This window comes from Protobothrops mucrosquamatus, unplaced genomic scaffold, assembly GCF_001527695.2.
Source record: "Protobothrops mucrosquamatus isolate PMUCROS unplaced genomic scaffold, P.Mucros_1.0 scaffold233, whole genome shotgun sequence".
Classification (NCBI taxonomy): Eukaryota; Metazoa; Chordata; class Lepidosauria; order Squamata; family Viperidae; genus Protobothrops; species Protobothrops mucrosquamatus.
Window position 1 is genome coordinate 1,100,537 of NW_015386584.1, and position 25,394 is coordinate 1,125,930.

A 25,394-nucleotide genomic window follows, 5' to 3' on the forward strand; every position below is an offset into this window, starting at 1 on the left:
TCTTCTATAAAGTGCATATTGAAATGAAATTCTAAATTGCATTGCCAATATGCAAAACAAAGTTGATGGTATTCTGGTGTAATGTTGTTCAGAAAGTCACCAATTCTTATATCTATTTTTTTTTGCTGTTTTTCAGAACAAAATAGCAATATGGTAAGAAACTGACCCAAATATCATTAGCCTAATTACTGGTTTCAGTTCACATGAAGAGTGAGATTTCAGGCTGAATTGTTTCAGAAAGCTGTGTTTTAAATGCAGAATACCTATTTTGAGTATGAAATGGGTGCTCAAACATGGTCTTCCCAAAATGCCTGAAAGGCCAGTTCCACCGCTGAAATGATACAATTTGAAGATATACTGCACTCCACTGTATTAGGAGCTATGGTGGCGCAGTGGTTAGAATGCAGTACTGCAGGCTACTTCTGCTGACTACCAGCTGCCAGCAGTTCAATTCTCACCAGCTCAAGGTTAACTCAGCCTTCCATCCTTCTGATGTCGGTAAAATGAGGACCCAGACTGCTGGGGGCAATATGCTGACTCTGTAAACCGCTTAGAGAGGGCTGTAAAGCACTGTGAAGCAGTATATAAGTCTAAATGCTATTGTTATTGCTATCTGATTTTTAATTTACATCTTAGACATTCCATATTAAATGAACTACATGGGAATACTGCTGGTCTTACTGGTCTGAGATAAATTTATTTACAGAAAGGCACTGTCATATAAAAATGCACAGAAATGAATAAATTAAAAGTAAACTGTTTATATCAGTTTCACTTGCTTGGACTTTGGATGGCATGTCCCTGCCACTGTTACTGAAGATTTCTTAAAATGTAAAAAAAGTATTTCATATCTATAATTTAATGACAATAGAAAGCAGTTTAATTGTTTACCTTGGCCTGATATTGCAGTCACTTAGTTCCCATGAAAAACACTATCCAAGAATTGCTACTTCAAACAGATGTGTAATTATAGTCAAGTTCTTGCACAGGAAAAATTGCATGTTAATAACCATTTTAATGTAACAGAAGGCAAAATTATTAAATACAGGGGAAGTGATTTTATTGAGAGAAACGAACTGAATTAAATTTATTTAATTTCCCCCTTTATTTTTTTAAATGGTCATCTGGCGACTTATTCAAGAACTGAATGGAGTTCATTGGCTTGAAAAAGCTTGCATTATTATGAGTTAAACAGAAAACATTCCTCTCAGTATCTCTTTTGTGACTTAGAGCACCCCCCCATCAGACAATTTTCAACACAAACCAAGGCTTTCATTTATTTGGTAACCATGTGACTACACAGAATACCAGAATTTAATCCTTATTGCAAGCAGGTACAAGACCCATACTGTTCATCTGAACAAACTATGACTTGCTGGGAATACATACAAATATTGCAACTAAGTACTGCTTGCAAAAGAAGAAAGAGAGGTACTCTCTTTCCAAGTCCTGTGCTTAATTATTCTCCTAACAATAAATCCTAGCTTGGTATTAGGTGTGTGAAGTAAGCCACAAAGGAGTTAGAGTTTGGAGATATAATTAGTGCAAATAAGTAACAGTGATACAGTTCTTTGATACAGTTCTTTGATATTATAATTAATTATTATTTTTAGGTGTTTAGAAGTAGGGTAGAAATTGAAAGTTCTAAAAGGGAAGACCAAAACTTTCTTTTTAAAGAATTATACAAAATAGTTCTTGAAAAACATTTCATTAATTGGTGCTATACTTGACAAAGTGTTTGCTTAGTAATGTTCTCTTTTCTATTAGAGAAAAAGCAGTTTCTAACAACTGTAAGCTACAGCCAAAGATACAAATATATTCAACAATAAGGTGTATTAGAATCTTCCCTCAAAATATTATTATTTATTCAGAAGGAGAGCTTCAGACTTTACACATGTATAGCACCTTTCTGCTATTAATTGAAGCAGCCTATCTTGTTTAATACTTCTTTAAAAAGTTGACTCTGCTTTAAGATTTTTATATTTTTTAAGTAGTGATATTCTTTTTTCAGGCTTATGCTAAAAATTGAAAAGTATGTATGTTTTTGAATGAGTAAGAGTGAGATGCTGTTTTTGTGCTAATTAAGAAGCGAGCATATAGCAACAGGGTTTTTTTGTTTATTGAAAATAACATCTACAACTTGCTACAGAAAAGGTAAGTTCAACAATCTCAGATGCTTAAAAATCACTGTAAATTTCATTTGCATACACATTATTGTATTATTGTGATGATTGCAGGCTCCTTCCCAGTATTTTATAAGAAATCATTTTCTTTTGATACCAGTTATAATTATCTTTGCTAATTACAATTAGATTACAAAATTTCTTATATTTTAAGAGGTGGGGAGGGGGAAATCACAGGTTGAGTCAAGCACAATGAATTTCCTTTGCCTTTGTTTATGACAAAACAAAGGGAAAATTTCTTTGGACTTCAGTAGTTTAAAAACAATTCAGGGTATGATTTGACAGATTCCTGTATCAGTATTTTTAAGGCGAAAACATTTCTGCTGGATGGATGGGTTTTAAATCTGCTTTCTCTTTTTTAAAGCTCATGTACACAACAGTTTATAGTAGATTCAACAAACTGGAATGCATATGATAAAATTATGCACCAATAAGGACAAGGAAAAAAGCAGCAGCAATTTTAATACTGGAATGGAATTCTTATTACATGTTATTGTATTATTTTGCTTGGTTTAGATTAAGATTAGTATAGTAGTAGTACAAAGCACAGCCCATTTTTATTATGTAATTCATATGCAGTAGCATTTCATGCTATTTTTATTATCTTAGCATGGTTAACTCATTTTTCTTCATTCTCTTTTTACTGGATAATCAATAGCTTTCAGCTTCCTAAAAGAAAGGTAAAAATATGCTTCTCATCTCAGAATTCTAGTACAGTATTTCCACCAGTATGGGATGTGGTACATTATGTTATTATTCTGATAATCCCATTTATTTGTGATACACAAATAAAAGATAAAGTGGAAATATTTACTAAGCTCTAGAGTTCATAAATTGTATTTAACACTAATTTATTGTTAGACTAAATTAAAATTATGTTGAACTTTTAACTACCGTGGTACTTGCATTGTTTGATTTACCCATTACTTTATAAATATGACCAATAACTAAAAAATCTCGGATCCTCCATCTACTAAAATCACCTATGATAATAACAGCCCAGTGTGATAACTGGTATTTGAATGTTAAATGCAGAATAGTTTGGACATTGTAAGTAGAATATTACACTTGTTTAAATACAGTGTTTCACTACCTAGGTTGAACTTGTATTGTTTCTGCAACAGACATTGATAAAGGGAAATATTCTCACCTAAAATTGCAGTTGGCACAAATGGATCTGTCATACATCATAAGCAGGTCAATGCAGAAAAGGTAAAAAGAGAAAGAAAAGTAAATGACGAACAAATGTTCCAATTTTCTTTTTGCTCAGAAAGCCACAAGTTATAAGCAATAGAGCTTCTACACTTTGAAAATATTTTTGGAGAAGTGCAATTTGCAACATTTCTATTTGTTAAAGCTGCCCAACTTTTCCAGGGTTCTCCTGAAAGAAGAAGAAAACAAGTTGGCTGCTTTAAGAGTCATCTTGGTTTAATAAGTGGATTCCTTAAAGGAATGGCATCTTTTTTTGAAGTTCATTCAGAAGCCTAAAAAAGCCATATTGCTTTAGTGCTTTAGAACAGTTTTCAAGCCAAGTCTGCAGCATTTCTTTAGATTCATTTTCCAAAGTGTGAAAAACTCTAATAAGAAAGTTGTTATTTCATGCAAATGGCATTTAACTCTTTTAGAAGGATTTTTATATATAGGCAATCACAAGAATATACTGTAATATTCATATATGTCTTTAAACTTTGGCCATGTTCAGTATTTCAGTCTGTACTTAAAAAACTGATAGGCTAGGCCCTAGTGGAGATTTGATGGCTGGGTGTGTGCGTAAGAGATACACGCAAGCTTCTTATTCTCTGTGGTAGCCATTACACCAGCTAGGCTTCAAGGAAGTCAGTATTCTTCTGATTCTCTCCCTCTATAGCACTGTTTCTCAACCTTGGTCACTTTAAGATGAGTGGACATCAACTCCCAGAATCCCCATGGCTGGCTGAGGAATTCTGGGAATTGAAGTCCACACATCTTTAAGTGATCAAGGTTCAGAAACAGTGCTCTATAGAACTTTGCCTGAATTAAAGAAACAGCTCACAGTTTCTAAGAGATTGTTATAAAAGTAAACTATTTACAGTATTTAAAAACCAATGAAATATTACCTGGGTAATATGAATTGGGAACAGTTGTACTCAGAGTGTTCGTTTTCATTGTAAATGAAGAGGGTGATGATACAGCTGGAAAGAGAGAACACTATGCAGTAAATCTAAACAAAAGTATTAGCAAACAATAGCTTATTTGTATCACACCCCAAGATGATGAATCTTGTTAAATACAATAAGCAATGTTACGTGAAAAATTAGCAACAGTGTTTGTGTAACTTGCTATTATTTAAATGTTTTGTGTTTTCTTACATAGATATTGTGTTTCTTTCATTTTCTTGCATGCTTTATAAGGTGCCTTCTGCAATTAGGAACTCTATGACCCAGTTTTGTATATATCATGTATCACAAAATGGAGATGCAGTATGGATTTCTCTCCAATGATACTTGAAGGAACAGTGTAGGAAAGAACCACAAGCTGCTAAAGGCAACTTTGGGAAAGAACTTAGTCCAAAAATGCTTTAAATTAGGCTATAATCTTATGCCCATTAATTAAATTGAACTAAACTAACGGATTTTTAATATGCATATTTTTCAGAATTGTGTGGCTGTTATGAATAGGTTTCTGCTGTAGCTATATGATCCAGGAAAAAGAGGGGTTCCTTTAATTAATTGCAAACAAGTGCTGTTTTCTTGCACTGTGTGTTCTAAGTCATCTTTTCACAATCTAATATAAAGCATTTCACAGTCCTAACAGACACTTTTGAAACCTCTTCTGTGGAACTATTGCACTATAGTTTATATGCATTTTATATTTTCACTCATGGATGAATTTTTCCTTTAAAAAACTAGTAATAAAAATACTTTTTTATAGCTTATGTCACATTCTAAAAGTAGTATAGCAACCAAAGAGTTCACAGGAGCACTCTAATTCATTTCCTGACATCTTCAGTAGAATAGATTTCAAATAGCAAAGCTGAGATCTGTTTAAAGATTCTTGCCTGAGACTTGGGAAAACTGTTGTCAGACAGAATAGATCAGCTTTACTCTTGATAAGTTGGGGAGGCATTACTCAGAATCCAATGGAAGTTGTGGTCTCTTACATCTTGGGATTGTACTATTTTGGGAATGTTTGAAATAGTCTATACTGGCAAGATGGGCAAATATCTTGGGTGGGGAAGCTTCCTATATTTATTGCTTTAATCTTTCTGAGACACAATATTAAAGCCGTATGGAATCTTATCTTAAATACCATTTTAGTCTTATACCATAAAGGAACCTGGATCAATCTAGCTCCAAAACAAATATCAATTAACTGAATTCTCTTATGGTAGGAACTCTGAAATTTGTCAGTTGTAGCTAAACAGCCACCATTGTCTGAAATTTGTCAGTTGTAGCTAAACAGCCACCATTGTCTGAAATTTGTCAGTTGTAGCTAAACAGCCACCATTCACACATACTATGTTTCTTAAAAATGGTCACCAAAATATGGAGGCTATCCCGCAGCATTGTATAATAAATGAGGAAACTGAACGTAACACATGCTGCATTGATGTCAGTGGATTTTATTTGGAAGCAAGGGAAAGGCATAAATACAAAATTTTCCTTATTAAAGATTCTACCCCATCTTCTAGCTATAAGATGTGAAATGTTGCACAGGTGAGATCTTGGAGCCCACGGATTGAATAGCAAGCATTTAAGAGCCTTTCACACTTCCCTTTGCTATTTGCTCTGCAGAAATTAAAATGACTTCCACTTACATCTCCCATTTAGATTGTGTGTATCCATGAAAGAGAAAGCTTCATCACAGTTGGTACCTTGTTCAGCATAGCTTTTATCCATTGAGTTCACCATCACTGTCATTTCCTGTCGTGTGTTACTCAATGTCTCCTTTCGCTTTTTAGCCAGTTTTCTTAAGAAAGAAACATTAAAGAAAGAAGATGATGCTTCAATGAGCAAGCATAGAATTCATTATTTTTATTTCATATAATTTGTAAATTCACTTCTGCTAACAAGAACTTATGTCAGCCACACACACACACGTTTAAATCAGCATGAAATGTAAACAGCTACAACATTTCCACTATGAATTAATAAGAAAAGGCAATACATATAATTAGATTAATAAAATACAGAATTAAATAGTTACTGTATATGTACTATATAGAGATGAAGGAAAAAGAAGTGGATTATAGATGCCTGAGCACAAAAGACATCCTTAGAATCCTAGGCTGTCTTGTGTTTGGATTCTAAAACTGGGCTGCAAAACCTATTTGCCTTTGAAGGGTCAAAAGAGTGTCAGTCAGCCACTCAAGGAAAGTCCCGATTTGGTAGGGCAAGGGTCCCCAAACCCCGGTCCATGGACTGGTACCGGGCCACAGCATGCCAGCAACTAGTCTGCACAAACAAGCAAAGCCCCATCCATGGGATGCAGGCAGCGCACAAAACCATGCACTCTCCGGTCCACGGAAAAACCTTTCTCCACGGCACCGGTCCCTGGTGCCCAAAAGGTTGGGGACTTCTGTGGTAGGGTGACTGTAACAGTGGGCAATTGAATCCTAGCCTCTGGCTGAGTGTAAGCTCTAAGACAACGCAGTACAGGTACCGGTAGTCCATGACTTTCAACCACAATTGAGCGCAAAATTTCTGTTGCTAAATGAGAAATTTGTTAAGTGAGTTTTGCCCCATTGTATGACTTTTCTTGCCACATTTGTTAAATGAATCACTGCGCTTGTGTCAAGCCCTCCCGGGCTCGACACACAAGGAGGGGGAGAACCAGCATCGCAGTCAGCAAGCCGACGAGCAGCTGTAATTGACAATCAGCTGAGGGGAGGCAGCCCGGAGAGCACAGGGCGTCGCCGCAGAAGCACAGGGCATCGGCAGGAAGATTCCAGACGGAGAGACTAATGGGGCAATTGACTGAAAGATGCTGGTTGGGGGAATAGGAGGGTGTGATGTAGGAGGGCGGGGGTGTGGTGGTGTCGCTTGGTGGAGTGAACTTGGGAGTGTATTTAAATAATGCTGGGAGGCAGTAGCTCCCAGCGTAAACTTTATTTGTAAAGAGCCTCAGGCTGAAGGTCTTTGCTAACGTCAGAAGCTTGTTCCTGATTAAACCGTCATTTCATGAGTAAACAGCGTCTTCGCTGTCAACTCACGTTCCAGTAAGGACAATTGACAGCTTGTTAAATTAGTGACACCATTGTTAAGCGAATCTGGCTTTCCCATTGACTTTGCTTGTCAAAAGGTCACAAAAGGTCATCACATGACTGGGCCACTGCAGCCATCATAAATATGAACCAGCTGTCAAGTATCCAAATGTAAACCATGTGACCATGGGGATGCAGCAACGGTCTTGTGAAAAATAGCAATAGCAATAACACTTAGACTTATCTACCGCTTCACAGTGCTTTACAGTTCTCACTAAGTGATTTTACAGAGTCAGCATATTGCCCCTAATAGTCTGGGTCCTCATTTTACCGACCTCAGAAGGATGGAAGGCTAAGCCGGTAAGAATCGAACTGCTGGCAGTTGGCAGAATTAGCCTGCAATACTGCATTCTAACCACTGTGCCACCACGGCTTCTGACCTATGGTCATAAGTCACTTTTTTCAGTGTCATTGTAACTTTAAACAGTCATTAAACGAACTGTTGTGTGTTGAGGGTTACCTGCATTTCAAAGAGCTGAGTGTCTGATTTGGTGGGACTCCTTGAGAGGCATTTAAATCAATGTAATCTATTTTCTGATTTATTTAATTTAATTTATGGCTGGATGATGCAAAAGTATGTAAACTGATTATCAGTTTCTCTAGGCCTACAAACATCAGGTGCACTAAACACTACACTCAAAACATAGCAGGTGTGAAACATAAGACTAAAGCCATCATATCCTAGGATAGAGATACTAGATCTGTCAATAACTGATAACCATTCAGCTTCAGGTCATTAAGTGCAGGGCAAAAAAACCCATCGAAATATGGGAAAAGCAGGAAAAAGAAACAATTGGTTTAAATAGTTGTTGGTATCAGAGGCAAACTCTACTCTCACACTGTCGGAGGACAGTCAATGTTCCATAGGCCTAGCTCTAAGATTTCTTATCTAGTTGTGCCATGTTCTACAGTATGTCTGAGAGACAAGTTTGAGTCTAGTAGCCAAGTTAAGCTGCATGAAGTTGAAGGGCTAAGATTTATTGCTGAACCCTGCTTTGGTAGACTGAGAGCTAATGCTCCCAAGAGGAGAAAATCTGTTCAGTTATATTAAGAGAATAACTCTGGAAGCAAAACAGAAAAAAATCCCCACAAAATCCTTATTAACAGTCTGAAAATATTTAAGACTAAAGGTTGTTTTTTCCTTCTTCTACCACATTAAAATTATAATTTTGTGGCAAATTGTGGAGGAGTTCTGAAATTTAAAGCCTGTTCAATGCTCTGAAGAACCTTGGAGCCGAAAGTTTATTTATTTGTAAGATTTATATATCATGTCAGTCTGATCAGCTTTTAATGGTACATTTCAGAGCACCAGTAACAATGGATAGAATGAAATTTTACTGAACTTGATGACAGTGCTTCAGGGGAAGACTGTGAGAACTATCAATCAAACATGCAAATATGTTTGCACAACTGAATTTCTCTACCATTCTTACATGGGAAAAAGCACTATAAATTAAAAGCAGAAATAATGATAATCATTAATTTGGAGGATTTTTATAGTGGTTTGGATGCATTCATGGAGGACGGATCTATCAAGTATTCTCACTCAACGCTGAATGTCACCTTAATAGGGACAATATACAAGGGAATAAGGGTTGGAAAGCAATCAATTAGAATGCCAGAAAGTCTGTTAGGCACTTTGACTGGATTAAGATAGTCTTCAGCTTGATCCAGCTTGCATTTTTCAGGTCATACTTCCTGTTATCTCAGGTGGAGATTTTCTCACCATCTTCTCTGACTCTTTTAACTGAAGGTTCCGGAATCCAAATATGTTTTCTACCCAAAGCATATATTGTATATAAGCTGCAGGTTCTTTTTCTCAGCTATGATCCATTGCTCATAAACCGATTTTCCACTTTCTATATTATAAATTTCTACCCTGCAGTAAAATATCCTTCACGTGTCTGCACAAATATTTCAAGTAGGGGTTAATAGGAAATGTCCTTTTTTTGGCCTTAGTAATTATAGCGAGAGTGGAACTTCTACTTTTGTGTGAATATATAAAACAGGGCTTAGAACTGCAACTGTTATTCCTTTTCTTCTATGTAATGATCATATAATTTTCATTGGAAAATTTGAACTTAGGAAAAGATCCAAATGAGCAAGTTTAATACATATCAGCAGGATGCCTGATGCATGTCAATATACTGAGTATCTTTAAACCACTGTCTGATCAAAAATGAGGACAAATGACCCAGTTTCTTTTTCCCACTCCATACCTTCACTGAATGTGGAAAGAAGTTTAGTTGTCTGTAGTATTATGAAACTGAAAAACCAATAACATTCCCCCAATATTCCATGTTCTTTCAGAGTTCTCTATCTATTATGTTTTGACCTTTCAGAGATGCTTCTCTCAAAAGGCCCTGATCATTTTTTGTGTGAAATTTCATATAGTTCAAGATAGCTTATTATATTGTACAGCCTCTATAGTCAGAGTATCTCAAAAATGACAAAAATAATGAAAAGTTTCAGGGTCATTATATGATTGACAAGACCAAATACTAGACAGTTAAAAATAAAAATAACTTATTATTTTGGCATCCAAATTTGCTATTTTTTGTTTAAAACAACACAGAAATCACGAGAGGTAATTTTTATATATTATATATAATTTTTTTTAAAAATGTTCTCATTAAATACAAAATGTGCAGAATGGTTGAGCTGAAAACACCTTGAAATTATTTCAACATTTTAGAAAATACAAAAAAATTGTGTCGCTTTAAAAGTCAGGAAACTATGGGCTGGGTTGTGAATTTGCATTCCTTATTATTTGAATTCACTTCAACTCTTTACTCAGGTCATAAGTAAACATAACTTTAACCCCTGCAACAGATGTTACTTTCAGCTGCCCCTTTCAAAGGACCTGTTTCAGGTTAAGGTATATAATTTGGCCAGAAGCTGAACCTAGTGGTATAATCATATACATGAAAGCATTAATTTGAATGATATTAGTTTACTCTTCAGCTGAATGATGATGTAAGACTATTAAATTTTCTCTGTCTATTTTCTCTGCTACTTAATTAAGATATATAACAGGTTTATATATTACACTAGAATAATACCTACAGTTGCTCTATGAACTCATTACATTTAATTCCAAGTTATAAGTCAGTAAGCACACTCAAGAAATAAAAAATAGAAATAAAAATTAAAATCTATCTAATATAAAAAAGAAGAAAATATTATTTTAACAATAGTGTATTTTTTCTATTAGAGAGGAGAATTTCTCCCCTTATTTAAAAATTTTATCTGATATTTGATAAGCTTTTCATTCTGTATTTTTGGGAATAATATGGAGTATAGTAAATAGTGACTATATGGGGAACACTGAGGTCTACTTCAGGACTACCGAGCTAATATATGACAACTGATAACACAGACATGATATTTTTAAACTGGTTTTCCATACAGACATATTCTAATAACATCATCTTGAGACTAATTATCACTTGAGGAAAGAAAATACTAATAATTAAAGAGTCCCCTTCATATTCAAGTCAAGCCTTTAGTTGCATGCAGAGCTGGAAACATGGAGTAATGAGCTGCCAATGTCAATTCCTTTTAAAATGTTCATAAAGTTCAATAGTAGATCTTTTAAAGCTAGTTCAAATACAGCCAGGAGGGCTTTCCTATAAAAGAGCAAAGTCCATTGAAGATCCTCATTTCACCTCAGAGTTCAAGACACTGTAACACATGTTGTGATAACTTTTCAGAACTCAGGATTAGAGTACAGGTAATCCCTGAGTATGACAGCAGTTGGAACCAGGACCGTTGTTGCTAAGTGATGTGGTCATAAAATGCAATGGCATGTGACTGCATCACTTAGTGATAGCAATCCAGGCAGTCCCAGATGCCCTTAAAAATCCATGCAGGTCATTAAGTGGGAAGCAGCAAGAGTTCTTAGGAAGGAACAAGGATGCTGCAGGGGGAGGGGGAGGCCCTCCTGGTACAGGCTGTGCACAAGTTGGACAAGGGGTGTGTGTACTGAGGTATGGCACAAGCAGACGGAGGGTGCAGAAGGAAGCATGATTTGTTTGTGATCATAAGATGACTCAGGAAGGAGGTAGGCTGTATGAGAGGACAGAGAGGTCTGGGAAGGAAGGTACATGGCGTGCATGAACACAGGAAGAGTGCAGGAGGATGTGGAGGGTGTGTGAGTAGAGAAAGGCTGGACAGGACAGTGTGGGGTGCATGGTTGAATGGTTGCTAAACAAATGATTGTAATTTGAGGACTGCAATATCTCTTAAGCGTCACCACTACTAAACATTTTCATGTTATGTTAATATATACTTTCTAATAGGTAGCTTTTAAAAATAAAAATTTCCAAAGTATGGTCTCTGTCTTGGTGCTGATCTTTGATCTAATCAGGAAGAAAGAAAAGCTTCCTCTGAAACCTTAAAAAATGTGTTTATCCATGTGTAAAGTAACGTTAAAAAAAAAAGTACACTGGAAAAAAGTACCTATTCTTCAGCTACAGTAGATTTGACAGACAAATTTTATCAGCAAACTGTTAATCAGCTTAAAGTCAGTTTCACAATCACTGTTAAAAGCCAGCTAGTTTGATTTTTGCAGCTTATTAGGACTGCCTAGCACTTCAAATCTGATTTCAAAAGGCTGCTTTAGAATGAAATATAATACTGCTTGAAACAGCCATCTTCAAATTACTTTGGAGGGACCAGGAGAAGGAAACAGCTCTCTGTAGGAGTGCGAATATAAATGTATTACATATTATCAGTTAGTTAATTGTGCAAATGCTGTGTAACAAGTATGTTTTGTTTTGGTAGTTACAGATAGTATCCACCCATCTTTATGTAGTGAACGAGGTACAGAACTTAAAGAGATTGATTTTTAAATAAGGCTTGGAGTAGGTGGTTTTCAAAGATGAACAATATTAAATTGCTAAAACAATGATGTAATTGGTTTGGGAAGTACCACAGTATTTTTTTAATATTTATACTTTAAAAGTAGCTTTCCTATACATATAAAAATAGAAAGTATATTATCTTTTAGTGTGCCCCACTATAGCATTCCGGATAATAAATGCAGTTTGTAAATGTAAGATCATGTACTTGGGAAAAAGAATCTATCAATTTAAACATGCTTGGGATAAACACACATCTATCATCTGACAAAAATTAAATATATAAAAATAAAATAAATTAAAATAAATAATAAATAAACTCAGAAATCTAATGAAAATGTCTCACAGTAATACAATAATCAAGAAATCTCAAGAGGTTCATGGTTCAAATCAATATACAAGGTCCAAAAAAGTGCATAAGACAAAATGAGCAAAAAAAGTGGATATACACTGTGTGTAAATCATGACTGCAGATTAGAGACAAAAGACTAACCCTTCAATTCATGATGTGTTTATAATAGCAACTCTCATAACTTAAAAAGACCACAAAGCAATCAGCCTGCTGGCAGCATGAGAAAAATCATTTAACTAGATTTCAGCCAACACTAGGCTTGACATGCCATATGTAGCAGTCAACCTATTGCTCTTGGTACATTCTGTCTCCAAAGCAAACAGCTTAATATCCACCTGGCAATATCTGTCATGCCATCACTTGTACTGTATTTGTATAGAGCACTAGAAATGGCGAGAGAACCTTAACGCCTTTCTATTCCTCCTTCCTAAATTTTAGGATTAAAACAAGGTTGCATGATGCTTTGGGGCACTCGGAATAGTCACATGGATCCTGTCTACAATTTCTTAAAGCAGCTACATCTTTTCAGAGATTGCAGTTGCCCCCTGAAGTTGTAAGTCAATCTTGAGAATAATTATGTACGGTTTAAGGAGTTATACAGAGGTTCTACATGCTTCAAAGCATTTTTTTTGCTTTCAAATCCAAAGCACTGAACTGCACTGCTGGCAGACTACTGTTATGATATTGCTGCTGCCCTGAGAACTTAGTTGGACAAGCAGGAATAAATTAAGCTCAACCTATTTAGCTACCTAAGTTTGATGATACAAACTTAATTACAGGTTATCCTCGCATTACAACCACAATTTCTATGGTTAAGGAAGATGGTTGTTAAGTGAATCATACCCAATTATATTACCTTTTTTGCCATGATTGTTAAGTGAAATACTGCATTTATTAAGGGAATCACATGGTCATTAAGTGAATCCAGCTTTCCCCATTGACTTTGCTTGTTGGAAGCCGACTGGGAAGGTCACATGATTCTGGGATACTGCAACCATTGCCAAGCACCCTAATTATGATCACATGACCTTGGAGATGCTCTGATAGTCTTAAGGGCAAGAACAGGTCATAAGTCTCTTTTTCAATGCCACTGTAACTTTAGACAGTTGCTAAATGAACAGTTGTAAGTCATGTAGCATTCTCAACTATATCCACTCCTGAAATTATCGCTCTTCCATACCAACCTAATAACGAGAAGTGGAATAAGATGCAATGGGAAACTGAAAGAGGAATTGTCTGGAAAAGATCAGAAAGCATAGTACATGTCTACTCTCTCTTCCCTCTCTAGCTATTTCTCTCCCGCTTAATCCCAGCTGTCCTGGGAAAAGCCTGTGATAACAGCAGGGAAAGAGAAATCAAATCAAATCAAAATCAGCCACAGATCTAACATGACCAACTGATACAGGAAGTTAGTTTCCAATGATAACTATGTAGCAGCCATGTTGTATAAAACAGCCCTGAGAAAAATGGCTCAATGTCCCAGATAATACCACTGCCTCACAAAACAAAACTGTGTAGTGGTTAATCTATTGTTTATTCAAAGCCACTGGCAGAAGTTAATAGACAGTTATAAACTAATTGAGTGTGTCTGTGTTATCTCCTCATTCATCTCACTTTTTCAATTTAGCTTTGTAGTGTTCCATATGGTACAGCATTCCTGCTGCTTGGATCAGCCACGCTCCACAAAAATGCCCTGCTAACAACAGGAAGCTAATAGTTGAACGGTTCCTCTAAATTTGTTTGACAAAGCTGACATTTAACACACCACGTCACATTGTCAGTAATCTGCAATTTACCCGTAGGCAGCCAGTGAATGCTCATTTTATTTACCTCTCATATTTAAGAGCATAATTAATATTCCATTCTGAAACAAAAATGAGAAATTTGACAAACATTGCAATTTAAATTGTTCATTATAGCATGCATTAAAATAAAACGTTTGCTATATGCATCATTGTGAAGATGACATGTATAGCTGTAATTTAATCTTTTAGATTTAATAACACAAACCAAATTCTGCTGTAAGTTTAATGAGTTCAAAAACACAAATCCTTCTATTATTTTGTTCTTTGAACTCTTTAAAGATCCCACTCAATATTATATATTATTGAGAGAGATTACCTAAATCATTATCATTCTAATTGGGTGCAATTTGCAAAGAGCCACACTAAAGCAATATCCGTGTTATTTGTTACATTACCATGAAAATGATCAGAAAATAGAGCTTTACATAATAGGCTTTTTTTTAAAGCAACACACTAAAACAGTCGCTTTACTAGAATAGATAAACATTTTGCTCTCATGAAAGTGGAAATGGGAAGAAAATAAAACAAATTCTTTATTATGAATAATTCAAATTTTACAACTTAATCCATGGTGATTAAGTGTTATCAACTGAAATAAATATAATTATTAAAAAAAAACAAGTAATTTTCTAACAAGAATTGACACAATAAAAAGCTTATTTATTTATTTCATTGGCTAGTACTTGTTGGGTAAAACCTCTTTCATGGTATAAAACCAGATAAATCTTATCCAGAATGTTATGGAATTTACAGGTTGCTAATTATCTTGTGTTTTTGTATCAGCTAGATACATATTCAGGATAGATCTCAGGGCAAACAAGAGCCTTGCCACTGCAAAGTACATGTACATTTTAAAATCATATAATATTTTTTTTTCTTAAACAGCACAATTTGCCCCCATGCCTTAATTCTGGAACAAATCATAATAAAGTACTGTTGTATTTTACCAATCAGTTTGTGTCGTCTGGAATGACAGATTGAAGAGTTTTCTATTTCCTTACTTAGCAACCTCAATCATAACTCAAATCACACTACAGATAATACAACATAGTCTAATGCAAAACAATATATAGAATTAAGCCTATTTTCCCACTCTCCTGAGCTCCCAAGAAACAATTCATGCCTACAATAATTCCAATGAGTCCAGATTTCTGTCTGCTAGGTATTTTTCATGCAAAGTTAAGTGACAAAAGTGCTACCAGGGTATATAGCTAAACTACTATAGTCAAATGCTTTTGGAAAAACAAATGATTACATCTTTATTTTAAACTAGATTTGAACTAGATTTCTGGCTTCATAAATTTTGGGTAACTGATTAAAGTTGTTATTATATAGAATATATATAATAAGCAGTAGCTTATTAAACATTGGAGACTGAAATTAACTTCTGGGTAAAAATCTCTCCTCCTTATACTCCCCCCCCCAGGCATGTTGTATTACATAGCAGAAGAGAACATCTGAAACAGAGAGAAAGAATTAAGTTTGGGGAATGAACAGGCTAGAAATATTTTCTGAGTTTCTCCGAAGACACACCTCTAAAGAATACAGATTTGGCGAAGAGATTGCTGTTTCTCTCATCATAATCTCATGCTACCAAGTGGAGTTACTTAGCTAGCTCTTCATTAAACTTCCTTAGTTATTACTAACTTCAGACTATTTCAGATACGGTATGTTACAAGGGATTCCCCAAGGGAATCACTTCTAAGAGTGATCTCACTAGTCTGAACTTCTGGAAGAGAAAGTGATTCCTTTAATAATATAAAAAGCCAGTACATCAGACTTACAACCGAAAAAGACATGAGACTAGAAGAAAAAAGGGATGGAGAATGAAAAGGCAACCAAGAAATTTAGCTACTGTACAGCTCTTTCATAATTTTTACAATGATCAGAGCATTCTTCAGGCATTCATCTGAGTACATGAGATCTTGAGAATGGACAAAGAACTATTGTGCTTGAATGCAAATCTATTTCCTTATGAACTAAAACCTAATAAATCAAGAAACCCTGTACACTTAATTGTACACTTAATTTGAAATGAACTTGTGGTAATTATCTTTGGACCTCTTGGCTGACTGTCCAGGCCTGAGAGATCAGAAGATGGGACTTTAACACTTTCAAGCTTTCACACATTCAAGTGATTAGCTGAACAGAAGGAAATAATTTCTGTTATCCTATATCACTGAGAAAAATAAGCATTGTCTAAAATATTGTTTTGATAATTTGCACTGCATATTTTTAATTACTTCCTAAAAATCAGTCAATTAATTAATTGATTGACTTGATTTTTTTTTTAAATCAAAGACCAAAACAACCCACTATGCCAGGGATTTTCAACTGGTGGCACACGTACCACTAGTGGTATGTTGGCACCTGGCAGGTGGTATGCATACAACGGGGTGAACAGCACTGTTAAAAAAATGTAAAAAAAGTATAAAAGTGGATGAGGTGAAGCAGCAGCAGTGCCGCACAGGCTTGTGGGAAAGTCAGCTGGAACTGCACGTTGCCTGGGTCCTACTGAGACCCCAAGATCAAAGCGCACAGCTCCAGCTGATTGGCAGTGGCCTGGGGGACAGCAGGCAGCCTCACGCAGTTTTCGGGTGGAGATTCAGCTGGAGCTGTGCGAGGCATTGCCTGGGTCCTGCTGAAGGGGAGAGAATAGATGATATTAAAGGGGGTGGGGGAAGAGATGATATTAAAGGGGGTGGGGAAGAGATGATATTAAAGAGGGTGGGGTAAGAGATGATATTAAAGGGGGCGAGAGAGGACTACCTGTACTTTATCCCTTTTTTCCGGGGTTTTTTTGATCATCAAGTTTTTGACACATTGCTAGGTGACTGGTGGTACTTGAATATTGCTATATTCTAAAAGTGGTACAATCGGTGAAAAGGTTGAAAAGCCCTGCACTATGCATGTTTATTTCTGTTTCAAGGATATCAAGCTTTATATTAATGCAGACTTCATCTGGAAGGAAACCAGAGCTGAGGTAATTCAGATGGATCTGGAATTAAGTGAAAATAAAGTAAATGTATTTTTTGTTGTTGTTGTTTTAATATTCTTCTCAAATGTTTGGTATATGTCACCATATGGAATATTTCCATGTCAAAATATCCCTGGGTGAGTAAAAAAGAAACCTGCCCATAATTAATGATGAATAGGATCAAAGGGGAAAAAATGAAAAGTAGAACAGTTCTTAAGTTAACTTTAAAAATTATTGCTTTGGAAAAGTGTGTGGTCTTAGAAGATCAGTTACTAACATTGTGAGAAATGGGCAGAAAGACAGTGGCATGGAACATTTTTCCCTTGCATGTGTAAGAAATATCTCTACTGTACAGAAAAGGTTAACTTATGTGTAATCTGTGCATGTAATTTAGCAAGCTTTGTACTGCAAGTTCTCCCACATATTAAAAGTTACTTAGCCAGCTTTCTGAATTGCTTCATTATATTGTAATCACTCTTGTTAGCCTCTTATTTACATTTCTACATATAACAATCAAAGAAAATCATATAAACTCTCTTCTAAATGAATAGAAATAATAGCTGAGTAGAAGCAATGGTTTCACAGTAATATTCTTAAAAGATGATCACTTGTTTGGTTTTCCAAGTTGCTGAATAAAAATGTCCTTAAATATTTGCACCTGTCTGCTGCCCTTCTTGATGTCTTTGCCAAATCAAATGGACTTGGAGGGGGTCTATCTTTCTCCTGGTTGCTATTTTATCTTGGTTTGAGTCTAATGTCTTTGAATCCTAAAGAATCTACTGTCTCCTGGCTGAATATGAGGTAGAAACCCTATCAATGAAATCAGACTGATTTGGAAAGTCTTGTTAAAGAACAAGAGGAAGACTCTTGTTGTGTAGCTAAGGTTTTTTTTTTAAAACATTACTTTTTGATCCAGGGTAGTGACAAGCAATCCACCTTTTCTTCTCTGTATGTATATGTGCTTATGCAACATACTTTAAAAAAAAATATTTTACTAATTTTCTAATTTTACAATCATAAGTACTTAATAAACAATGTGTTGTCTGGGTTTATTGGTACATATTAATTTTCTCAGTCTAGTTCCAATATTACACCATCCAGTGCTTCCTTGATCCTCTCTTCTTCTGGTGGCATGCATTTTACCACACTGGGCAAATACAATTCTTGTTACTATTAATAAATATACAATTAAATATAGACATCTTCATCACATTATTCTGATATTGTACATAATATTCATAGTGTCCGTTTATAATATCCTGTTTTTCCCACTTTTTAAAAATTTTAATTTCCTCTCAATGTTCAAAGTATCTCTATTGCTTATAATTTTCTCAAAATAAATTATATTTGGGTAACCAAAGGCTTCCCTTGTTCAAACCCTTTTAGAATTTTCATATTTCCCATCTCATAACAAAATATAATATTCTACTTACAAATCCTATCCTTCTAATTATAATACTTTTATTTCTAACAGTTATCTATTTTCTTAACCATATTCAAACATCTGTTTAATAGTATAATATCCCTCTATTTTCTTCAGTCTTACTCTAGCTTTCTTCCTTTGCCAAATAACTTTCCGAGTCAGTACATTTGAATCACCAAGTAATTCTTCCTCTGTTTTTGTATATATTGTTTGGAATGAGGAAGAGAATTTGATTGAAATATTTTTGGAAGAACGCTCAACCCATTTATATTAATTAAACAACCTCCATCTTTCTCCTTCAGTTTTTCTTTTCAATTCTTGTTTGTTAATTTTCAGCATTTCTCCTAACAGCTTTATCATCCGTTCGATCAGCTCTTCTTCCTTATCCTCAAACATGTTCTGAGATCTTGACAAGTAAGGTATCTTTTCCATTTCCGGTGTTACCACTGCATCTTCTAATTTTTCATTTGTCTATATCTGTCTGTTAATTCCTTCCTTTAGGTCCTCCATCTTTAGATTCATTTCTTCTAATTTTCCTTCTGTTTTCTGGGTTACTAATTCCTTTTTTGTAGTCATTGTCTGGATTTGTAAGTTTAGATTAGAAAATTGTTCTTTTATCTCATTTGCGTTATTTTTAGTCTCATCATGAAATAAAACAATTGTCTGTTGGATTGATTTCAACTTAGAAAGAATTTTTTTCTGAGATTCATTAACATTTTCTTGTTAGTATATCAAGCTAGGAGCTTCGGAGACAGGTGTTAAAGATGATTTTTACCATTTAAAACTAAGTATGGAACACTCATTTTGTTTTTGTATGTAGTCTTTATAGTTCAATAGGGTTCCTATTGATAAGATAAGCAGCCCAAGAGGTTTTTTCCCCTTTTCCTAGCTGCAGTCTTCAAAAGTAAGGACAACCAAAATCTTATCTGAGTCTGGGCTTCAAGCCAAGTTTCTTTAATAATAAATTGTAATGCCGTAGTTCCCCACTAGATGTCAGAAACGCCATCTTCTAGCTTTTTAAATCCCAACCTATATTACAACTTTTCAAGTCTCTTTTCTAAAAAAGTCTCAAAAATACTTTTAGTCCCCAAATTTCAAAGCTATATATCTGTATTGGTTCCAAATTAATCTTGTAATTTTTTCTGTTTTCTTCCAAGCAATTAGTTCACCGCTTTTCTTTTCCTGAGTGAATGGGGTGGAAGTTCCCCTTCCCTCTCTCATTGGGAAGGATTCTTTGCTTTGGGTGGTTTTTTCCAGGAAAAAGTCTTAAAATCATAAAGAGAGGATATAGTTTCACCCAGTTCAATCCACATTGCTCAAAAGTTGCTCATTAGTGCTTATTTTCTTTGGTTGCCAGCAGCTTCTGACTGGCCACAGAAATGTAGCCAGTCTTTCCCCCGCCGGTTTGGAGGGCTTCCTCGGATCAAATGGAGGGACTGCTGCCCCTCCGCAATCAACGAGGGTCCCCTCCTTCTTCGTCGCCTCTCCGGGGTGACTTTCAACCCTTTTTAGGGTCCCCGGCAGGGCAAAATCGAATGCAGAAGATGGAGCCCCTTCTTTCTGAACCCATTACGCCATGACGCCTAACCAGAACCCTTATGCAATATATTTAATATTTTAAAAAAAACAGATGAAAAATAATTAAATCCCATGGAAAAATCATTTAAATCTTAAACCAAACATTAAATAGATCTTCTAAACAGATGTATGAGCCATGGTGGCGCTGTGGGTAGAATGCAGTGTTGCAGGCTGACTGTGCCAACTGCCAGAAGTTCGATCCTGACTGGCTCAAGGTTGACTCAGCCTTCCAATCTTCTGAGGTTGGTAAAATGAGGATCCAGATTGTTGGGAGTAATATGGTAACTCAGTAAACCACTTAGAGAGCACCACAGTAAAGCACTGTGAAGTGGTATATAAGTCTACGTGCTATTGCTATTACTGTCAGCTTTTCCAAACAACCATTAATAATGGTCATGATACCTTTTTTCCTTAAATCCCCACTCATCAGCCCACTAAAATATACCTAAATATTTCCCCCCTCAAAAAACTCCGAAATCTTAGGCATAAATGTGTAAATCCATACACATTTTCAAGATGATATATTATGACACACTTTCATGTCTGATAGACACTGATCCAAGTTCCGTTTGAGGGAATATGTTTTCCAAACTAGACACAGCTGTTAAGCCATTATATACCTGATGACTGCTTTTCATACAAGAGTAGCAACTCAAGAGAAATTGCTGTGCCAAGAAAATGATAGGATGCAACTTTATTTAACTTGATTTTCAAATGGAAAATCAAAGTAGACAGATAAAAGATTTCTCTTTTTGTCATTTGCTGATTGTCTTAATTATACTTTCTGCTTTCTTTTAAGTCTCACAAAATGTAATGTTTCATCAGTAAGACTGAGCACTCTATTTTGTCTAATAATTTTATAGATGATTAGTCTTTGATTTCACAGGACTTCTAAATATATAATTAAGAGAATCATATAACCTGTTATTAGTCTGTTATTATTTTAAATAATAAATATAAAATGCTACCTTGGTAGGATACATTGAAATTATTTAGTTAAAACTTTCAAAACTGATGGTATTTACTGACTGATTTTCTTAAAATCCCAGTAAAACAGCTTTCTAAGCATGGAAGAGTGTCAACAAAGTTACACTCTAAAATTTGAAAGCCATTATGCACATAACATGAGATGTATTTATGCATACAATATGTATGTAAAGAGATGAAAAGATAAGCAATTATATATGAAATGGGAAAACATTTCAAAAGATTTGTTCTGAAGCGAAAGTTGAAATATTTATTTTGAAATGCCTTTATAATAAATGATGCTATATTCTGCATCCCATAATCTAAAGAAAAACATAATGAAAATATGATAAATTGGTATATGATACCCTTTTGTATCAAATGTTTGTTTTTTAACTAAATATCTCTTAGTGAAAATACTTTTGTTAAAATGGTATTCTATATACTGAAAAACTCCAGCAAGCATTTTTGTTTCTGGCATAGTTTCCTGGCATTTAACGGAATTTGCACAATTATTATTAAATTACAGAACATGTACAGTAAACTTGCTCCTTTATTGGCCCTGGCTATTGATTGCTAAAATGAGTGCCCTCTTCATTTATTGTGATCCAACTGTGCTATTAGTTCAAGTGTGCGTTTGATAATATTCTGCCAGCCATGACTTAAAATACTGAATTCAGTCCTTTTAGCTGTCAGAATTATTTATTTACCTACAACCAGTCTGCACATCTCTCAAAACCATGGTTTGACACAGATTACAAAGCATCCAAGAAAAGATTAATAGCTAACTATAATCTATATAACCAGGGCTTTTTTTGTCATAGAACGCCCAGAACGGAATTCCGGCACCTTTTTTGGATGGAACCTTGTAGGGTAGGCAAGGCGAGTTGTATGACATGTGTGAGTTCTGGCACCTTTTTTTTTTTTTTACAAAAAAAACCCACTGTATATAATGCAAATAATAGCAAAATTACAGCATAGATTTCCTTAACCAGAAACAATACTACATGCAATTAATTAAGCAAAAGAAACTGGACGACATGAAAACATTATGGTCTTTTCTTTTTAGTCAATCAAAACAAAGAATTCATCTCTTTTCCAGTGTATCACTGTAGGACACCCTAGTCCTGGCCTGTATTAGCTGGAAACCTTGCCAGAAATGTGAGAAAATCACTACAGGAACGATTTAGTGACTGTTCAAAGTTACCATTGCACTGAAAAAAATGACCTATGACCAATTTTCTCACTTACAACCATTGCAGCAATCCCACGGCCATGTTATCAAAATTTGGGAGCTTGGGAAATAGCATGTATTTATGACAGCTGCATGTCCCGGGATCACATGTTCACGATTTGTAACCTTTCCAGTTGGCTTCCAACAAGCAAAATCAATGAGGGTTCCAGATTAGCTTAACAACTGCAGCGATTTGCTTAACAAATTGACAAAAAAGCTGATAAAATGGAGCACCTCATTTAATAACTGTCTTGCTTAGCAACAAAAATTTTGGGGTCAATTGTGGTCATACGTTGTACAGGGAACTTTACTTGTATCAGGGAAAGATAGCTCTAACAGATCCCTATGTATTTTACATGGAAGAACTACCCTTTTGGAACCAGGAAAACCCAAGGAGGTTATGAATCTAATTTCCCAACTTAAATCAGGAAAGTATTAATACCACTTTACAATGCTTTGGTAAGGCCACACGTGGAATACTGTATCCAGTTTTGGTCACCACAATGTAAAAAAGATGTTGAGACTCTAGAAAGAGTACAGAGAAGAGCAACAAAGATGATCAGGGGACTGGAGGCTAAAACATATAAGGAACGGCTGCTGGAATTGGGTATGTCTAGTTTAATGAAGAGAAGGAAGAGGGGGGACATGATAGCAGTGTTCCAATATTTCAAGGGGTGCCACAAAGAAGAGGGAGTCAAGCTATTTTCCAAAGCACTTGAAGGCAGGACAAGAAGCAACGGATGGAAACTAATCAAGGAGAGAAGCAACCTAGAACTAAGGAGAAACTTCCTGACAGTTAGAACAATTAACCAGTGGAACAACCTGCCTCCAGAAGCGGTGAATGCTCCAACACTGGACGTTTTTAAGAAGAGACTGGACAGCCATTTGTCCGAAATGGTATAGGGTTTTACTACTACTATTACTACTACTACTACTACTATTACTACTGCTACTATTATTATTATTATCATTATCATTGTTGTTGTTGTTGTTGTTGTTATTATTATTATTATGCACCAGGTGCAGATTATATTACACCTGAACTAAGTTAAAATAATGTAGCATGGTCGGCTGCTATACACTGTTCAGAACGATTGACAAAACTGGCCACATACCTAAAGACTGGGGTCTAGCGTTCATTGTGCCTATGCATAAGAAAGGGAGCAAGACTGACACTGACAATTATTGACCTATAATTCTCCTTAATATTACAAGTAAACTTTAAACTTCCACTTCAGTGGAAGCTTAGAGATTGAATGGAACAGGAAGGACTAGTTGGTTTTAAGAAAGAACATTTAACAATTGACCAATGTCTTATACTTCAACATCTTATCAAGAAATACATCTCCTGAAATATTGCTTCATTTTATGCAGCCTTTGTTCAACTTAAGGCAGCATTTGACTCTATATCTCAGACTAAGCTATGGAACAAGCTCTATAATACCACTATTGATTGCTATTGTTTCTTATTCGTGCACTGCATGAAGAAGCAAAGCTTAAAGAAAGACATACCTCTCAAGGACACCTGACAGCACCCAATCCAACTATCAAAGGAATAAAACAATGCTGTATATTGGCACCTATCATTTTTTATATAACTGATGTGGTAGATCGACTGAAGAATCCAAACTTCCATTAGCATAAAGACATATGATATTACTATACTATTATATGCAGATGATGCAATAATCTTTAGAGGACACGAATCGGACTCAAGAGAGCTTTGAGCACTTATTGACATCTACTCTAAAACTGAAATAATGAGATTTTTAAATCAGCCCAAAAACTTCTCCTGGACAATCAACAACCATGCCGTTATACAAGTGCATGGTGATGTCTGGGGATAATATTTCAGGCTTCTGTAAATAAAAAGGCCTGTGCAAACTATGCTTCACAAAGGTCACATAAGAGCACATCAGCTATTTTAAGATATCATCATTCTATGGGTCAATATATACCCACAGCAACTAAGTCTTTACACAATTACTATATGGCACACACAACTTGGATCCCCATCTGAACTTGTAGCATTGGAATTTGTTCAATCTAAATTTTTAAGAGCAATTTTCCCAGCTCCCCACTGTGCTTCCAACACTTTACTGTGCATGGAGGCTGGAATGGTAAAAGTGGAAATGAGAATATGGCAGGCTGTATTATTCTACTGGTTGAAGCTGACACTTTCCCCTGTAGGCTTACCTCCACTACCTAATTAGTAAAGCAAGGATCATACTTCAGCAATGTCTGTTAACATAGACCATTAAATGGACACTGATAATACCCATCAGTTTTCCACTGCAGACAACAGGAAATATACTCTGGCACCCGCTATGTATCTTACGCAGCTTAACATCCTAAATCAGAGAAGGGCTTTTACCTTAGTCCAATCTAATAATCTCTCCTCAGCACTTCTGGTGGAAGATATAAAAAGAGCCTATATTCATTAAGAGTATGTCCTTGTGATTCAGGACAGGTAGAAACTATCAAACACGTTCTTCGGTAGTACCTGTTTCATTCAGAAACTCAAAATGCTCTAATTACTTCATTTCTGACTAGCAAAATAGAGTACAATAATTAGCAGTATAAGTGATTTCAACTCTCTGACATCATCACTGAAATAACACACCAGGTTGTCAGGTGTGTGTGGTGGCAAGCAAAATCAGGTAAAGAATAATTAAGAGCAATTGAACCTGCTTAAGTATGGCTAGTCAGAAATGGCTCCAGTTCAGCATTAATCACTGGCTTTGGACTGAGCATGCTATGTCAGCTATCATA

At 35.5% G+C, this 25,394-nt stretch overlaps 1 protein-coding gene across 1 annotated transcript in view; it reads right to left on the reverse strand.

Moving 5' to 3' along the window:
* Positions 1-25,394, reverse strand: part of PTPRM (protein tyrosine phosphatase receptor type M) — a gene marked incomplete at its 5' end in the record, with an annotated part of 332,499 nt that overhangs the window by 109,158 nt on the left and 197,947 nt on the right. Inside the window, 3 exons of the mRNA XM_015814271.1 lie at positions 3,334-3,360; positions 4,280-4,354; positions 5,980-6,131. Of these exons, the coding sequence (XP_015669757.1) occupies positions 3,334-3,360; positions 4,280-4,354; positions 5,980-6,131 (254 nt within the window). The remainder of the gene's footprint in view (positions 1-3,333; positions 3,361-4,279; positions 4,355-5,979; positions 6,132-25,394) is intronic.